At 34.5% G+C, this 5,010-nt stretch overlaps 1 protein-coding gene across 2 annotated transcripts; it reads right to left on the bottom strand.

Moving 5' to 3' along the window:
- Positions 1-1,974: 1,974 nt before the first annotated feature.
- Positions 1,975-4,543, bottom strand: LOC122279693 (alpha carbonic anhydrase 7-like). 2 transcript variants are annotated; one of them, XR_006229651.1, is made up of 7 exons: positions 4,382-4,543; positions 3,901-4,124; positions 3,151-3,257; positions 2,962-3,070; positions 2,543-2,679; positions 2,397-2,450; positions 1,975-2,316 (listed from the first exon to the last, which is right to left on the bottom strand). XR_006229651.1 is itself a non-coding variant. In XM_043090473.1 (7 exons), exons 1-7 carry the CDS (start codon positions 4,476-4,478, stop codon positions 2,251-2,253), a joined length of 828 nt encoding a protein of 275 aa, XP_042946407.1. In that variant the 5' UTR covers positions 4,479-4,543; the 3' UTR covers positions 1,975-2,250. The 2 variants fall into 2 exon arrangements, 1 of the variants encoding a protein (XP_042946407.1); XM_043090473.1 differs by having other exon boundaries at positions 2,543-2,713.
- Positions 4,544-5,010: the final 467 nt, after the last annotated feature.

Below are 5,010 nucleotides of genomic sequence, written 5' to 3'. Positions count from 1 at the left end.
AGACCCATCTGCTCAGGTTGAGGGCGCACCAAATGTAGGCCCATGTGCCTCATCTATTGGCCCAGTTAAGTCTATGGCCATCAATGTTGACGAGTTGGAGGCAGAGGATATTGCTGAGGCTCAGGATGTCAATCGGGATGAGGATTTTTTCCATCCTCACTCGGAGATACCATACATTGTTCAATAAGAAGAACACATTCTCCTAGACATTGCTGCTCCCATTTTTTTGTATATTGCATTTCATAGTTGCAACAAACATGAATCGTGTGGCATAGTCACCGAGGTTGGCCATCGTTTAGATATCCTAAATGAAAATGTCAACACATTGACTGACGACTTTCATTCTTTTGTAAACAATGATTTTTGAATTTGTTTTTGCACTTTTCTTGTAGTTTTTATTTATATTTTGCTATTTTTTTTAACTTTATGTAATAAACAATATCATTTAATATATCTAGTATTTTTATATTTCAATTGTCTACCTTTTTTAATTTGAACAATATCTAGTGTAATAAACAAAAAAAAATTCCATTTCTTAATTTATAATGAATAAAAAATTCAAGTTATCTAGTGTAATTTATGTAATGAATAATTTTTTTATTCATATTTTGCAATTTCATTTATACTTTATGTAACAAAACGAACAATATCATTTAATATATGTAGTGTTTTTGTATTTCAATTCTCAATTTTTTTAATTTAAAACTCCTTTTTTAATTTTAAAACAGTTCATGTTCGAACGTTAATTAATAACTATTGTCCGAATGTTAGAACGAATAACTTAGACGTTTGCACGTACATGGACTGTATGTTCAAACGTAAAATTTTTTACGTTCGCATGTACCAATTAGAAAACGACATCGTATGAATTATGTTTGAATGAAACATTATCGTAGTTCGAATGTATAACCATTTCTCGTCCACTTTTAGTGACAGTTTCAAGAAACTGTTATAGAAACTGATTTTTAGTGACGATTTCAAGACTGTTATAATTTTTAAACTATCACAAAAATTCAATTGTGTTATTGTGAATTAATGGAATAAACTCCAAAATACTTTAAGTCTAAAGAACATATGAAGCAAATTGGTGCTTCTTAATTTATCATTCATTGGTTGGTACTATAGCTGCTAGCTAGCAAGGTTACTTTCTTGGAAAATACAATTCACCGTAATCCTATGGTATTTATGGTATTAATGTCTTGACTCATATATATCCAGATTCCCCCAGGGTCAAACAACTCATAATTGCCTGTAATTTCTACGAGACGACTCATATATATCCAGATTCCCTGCAGGGTCAAACATCTCGTAATTGCCTGCAATTTCTATAGAAAAAATATTGAGAGCAGTTATTATTTGTCATTACATATCATATATTTTATGAAAAATATCTATATATTTTATAAAAATTTATAAATATATGATATGTAACATGAATAATAACTGAGGCATAGAATTACTCATTTCTACCAGACGACTTCTATTAACCAGTCTTTCACCGCACATTTTCCAAGAGAAAAGAATAAAAATATAAAAAAGGAAAGTTGGTGAAATATATGATTGTTGAATAGAATTTTTCTTATAACAAATCATAGAGGAGACTCTAAAATATTATTAAGGGTAACCAACAAATTAATAAAAGGGCGGTTATACTGTGCCATCCAGTTTTGACTCCTGGACATGTCCAGTATTAGTACAAATCTCACATTTTTATTATTATTATTTTTATTTTTTACATTTTTAACATATTTAAATATTTTTAAAAAATTAAAAAATTATACTATATCCTAAAAATCATTTTCTTAACCATTAAATAAAATAAAATTAAAAACAAATTTAAATATATTGAACGGTGGACCAAATTCATGGGACATACTTGTATTTTCCTATATGAAAATATATATGCTTCTTTAGAATAGGGTTTAGGGTTTATCAGTACAACTCAAAAGATCATTCAGTTTTATGGTTCGGATATTTAATCAAATACAAACACCGTTTTGATAATAAAGACACAGATTTTGGATAAGCTAGTAGTACTACTGCATGCAAAGAAGCATGCATATATATGCACGCGAAAGCGAATACATGCAATACCCATACAAACAGAAGTTTTTAGACATTATACAAAGATGATACAAGTTTTTATTGTTCCAGGTAGCTATATAGTAGATTTCTTGTTTATTCCCTTCGCTTTATTCCCAGACCAACTGCCCCATAATTTACGACAGTTGATGATCCGCAACTTCATTCTTAGTGGTAGAGGAGGATCTCCCGGCCATTGAGAGGTTGCACTGGTCTTGCGTTCATCTCCGCATACTGCAATTAATTAAGCAAAACATTAATAGTCAGAGGATAACAACTTGATTGAGCTAAATAGTGGATTCATGGGTACGTACATCGAAAACAGCTTCACTAAGCAGATCTACTTGTTTTTCTGCAACAGTACTTATCTGAGGATAACAAAACAGATCCGACATTGGGATTACTTTGAAGAATCATCCATACTGCTTTGGAGCAATAATCAGAGGCAGAAATAATATACCGTTTCATTGACGATCCAAATGACAGTTCCATTACAGGAAGGAGTAGTGAGAGAGCCAAGGTAATTGTAATACTTGATGGCAGTATCCGTTCTTGCGCTTCTTGGATCGACCACGCCGGCCATTGGCACATCTCCCACTGTTTTAGTCAGAGATTTTATTTGCGCCTTGAACTGGAATTAATTAATAAAGCAATCATGCATGGTACTATATATAGTTTTAGAATATAACATCATTCAGAAGTAGTTTTTAGCATATAAATGATCTTTGAATTCTGTTTTTTTCTTCTTTTTTCGAAATGCATATTTCGATTCAATATATATAAACTTCTGTCATTTAAATGTCAAGTACTTAAAGTGGAGTTCGACACTCAAGTTTCGCAAAATGTAGTACTCTTTTTTTTCTGTTTTTTGGCTCCAACCTGTGAGAGGAATGGATCGGGACTGTCACTAATTTGGTATAGCTGAGAAACAACAAGAGCGGCCATATCGCTTGAGTTTACGTGAACCATGTGCAGCTCCAAGTCATACCTGATTATATGACACAAGACAATTAACTTATATATAAGTGTGTGTGTGTGTGTGTAGCTAGAGATCAGAGAGAGTGAGACCTCTTGCCATCGATGAGATGCTCGGCGGGTGAGTGCCAGTGGCATTGTACGAGGGAGTAGTTAACGCCTTTGAATTGAGCTGATCCGGCATCACCAATCCATTCAATCTAGATGCAGATCATTACATTTTATTATGAATATAATTCCATGCATGTATTATACCGGATGAATACTACTTCATCTCTCCCTAAAGTACTATTAATGTATAATATTTAATATTCCAGAATATATTAAGAAATAGCATGCATCAAGAATATATAATATTCCAGCACGAAAATACGATCCTCTCAGTTTCACTAGTCATCACGCCGGAATACCAAAAGATTGACCACTCAATTAATTAAGAAATGTAGTGTGGCAAAGGGAACAAGATCCTAGTACCAATTCCATATAAAACATTAGCTATTTTGATCATTTTACTAACGGATAGGATCAACTCATCAATATATATATATATATACACACACATACACACACAGTAATATTCAATGGATCATATTATCCATTGAACTTGAAATGAAGAGACTTTTTAAGTGGCAAATAGTCTCGGCCTATTTTCCGCAATTCAGACTATAAATGGGCCTCTAAATCCACCATAGAGAGGCTGGTGTCTTACAATTTTAAAGAAAATTAAGCAAAACGCAACAAACAGAAGATCATTGAAATTTGGAAATAAACATCACGATCGAGTTGTTTCCCCAGTGTTCAAAAGAAAGCTCAATATCAATCCAGAGATACATTAACTCTTACCTCGATGTCATGACCTGAATTATGTACGGTTGCATTCGCAGACTTATAGTTGAACATTAGCTGCCCTCCGTCGGAGACTGCTTTGACGGTCGAGTTCACAATGTCTATGGGAGATTGCCAGCGTACAGTACTATTCCCACACTTTGCCCATTCTTCCCTAAGGGATCCCCAGTGTTCCGGACCCCTCGGGCTCTTCTTGCTATATTCAAACTCCCCTTCATCCTCTGCCCGCCCCAAAATTTCCAACCACAATATATATCAGAAACATCGCAATAATCGCAGTAATAACACTAATAATATTAAATATCGACGAAGACGATTATAGCAACATCGATCTTAATAATAACAAGAAAAGGAAAGAAAATACTTACAACCCCCATGATTTGTAATGATAGGTATAATAACTATAATAATGGTATTATATTCTTATATAAATAACAAAAATAATGTATATAATACATATATCTTTGGCATGCATTACCATCAGATACTTGAGCTGTAGTGCATATTGCCTGCTGGTAAAGAAACAACAGAAGCCAACAACTGAAGATGGTACTTATAATGTTGTACTTATTCATGTTTCCAAAAAAAGTGTATCAAGAGAAACTAATTAAAAGGCAGATTGAGATGATGCTAAATGTAAAGGATATTTGATGCGTTTATATAGGCGTTAATGCCGGCAAAACAATGTGTAAAGTGGAGGGAAGTAGGGTGGTTGCAACCTTTGCAGGCGACAAGGGTGTAAACTGCTTGAGACCTCGGCGAAGCAAATGGAAGGTCAAGTGCTCGGTAGCCAAAGTACTAGCCACCTCGGTGGGCATTACAAAGGTGTAAAGTGCTTGCAACCTCGGCAAGGACAAGAGAAGGTTAAATGCTCGATCGCCAGCAAAAGTGCTTTCCACCTTGGCGGCTGAGCACAAAGGTCCAGTAAGTTAAAGCACTTCAAACCACGACAAGAACCACCGAAACTAAAGTGCTAGCCACTTCAAACCACGACGAGAACCACCGAAACTAAAGTGCTAGCCACTTCGGCGAGCAATTTGCGAAGGATAAGTGCCTACCCTATAGGAGTTAAAGTGCTCGCCGCTAGGACGGCACTAAGGGAACTAA

This window comes from Carya illinoinensis, chromosome 10 (assembly GCF_018687715.1).
Source record: "Carya illinoinensis cultivar Pawnee chromosome 10, C.illinoinensisPawnee_v1, whole genome shotgun sequence".
Lineage (NCBI taxonomy): Eukaryota > Viridiplantae > Streptophyta > Magnoliopsida > Fagales > Juglandaceae > Carya > Carya illinoinensis.
The sequence above is the reverse complement of the archived record's forward strand: the minus strand, read 5'-3'. Positions and strand labels throughout refer to the sequence as shown.

What these genes read in the sequence shown, in the direction of transcription:
- LOC122279693 (XM_043090473.1), bottom strand. Translation starts at nt 4,478, where the DNA reads ATGAATAAGTACAACATTATAAGTACCATCTTCAGTTGTTGGCTTCTG. An exon ending in TACAGCTCAAGTATCTGATG is followed by an intron (nt 4,125 to 4,381) that starts GTAATGCATGCC and finishes TGGGGCGGGCAG; the next exon opens with AGGATGAAGGGGAGTTTGAA. An exon ending in CCGATCCATTCCTCTCACAG is followed by an intron (nt 2,714 to 2,961) that starts GTTGGAGCCAAA and finishes AATTAATTCCAG; the next exon opens with TTCAAGGCGCAAATAAAATC.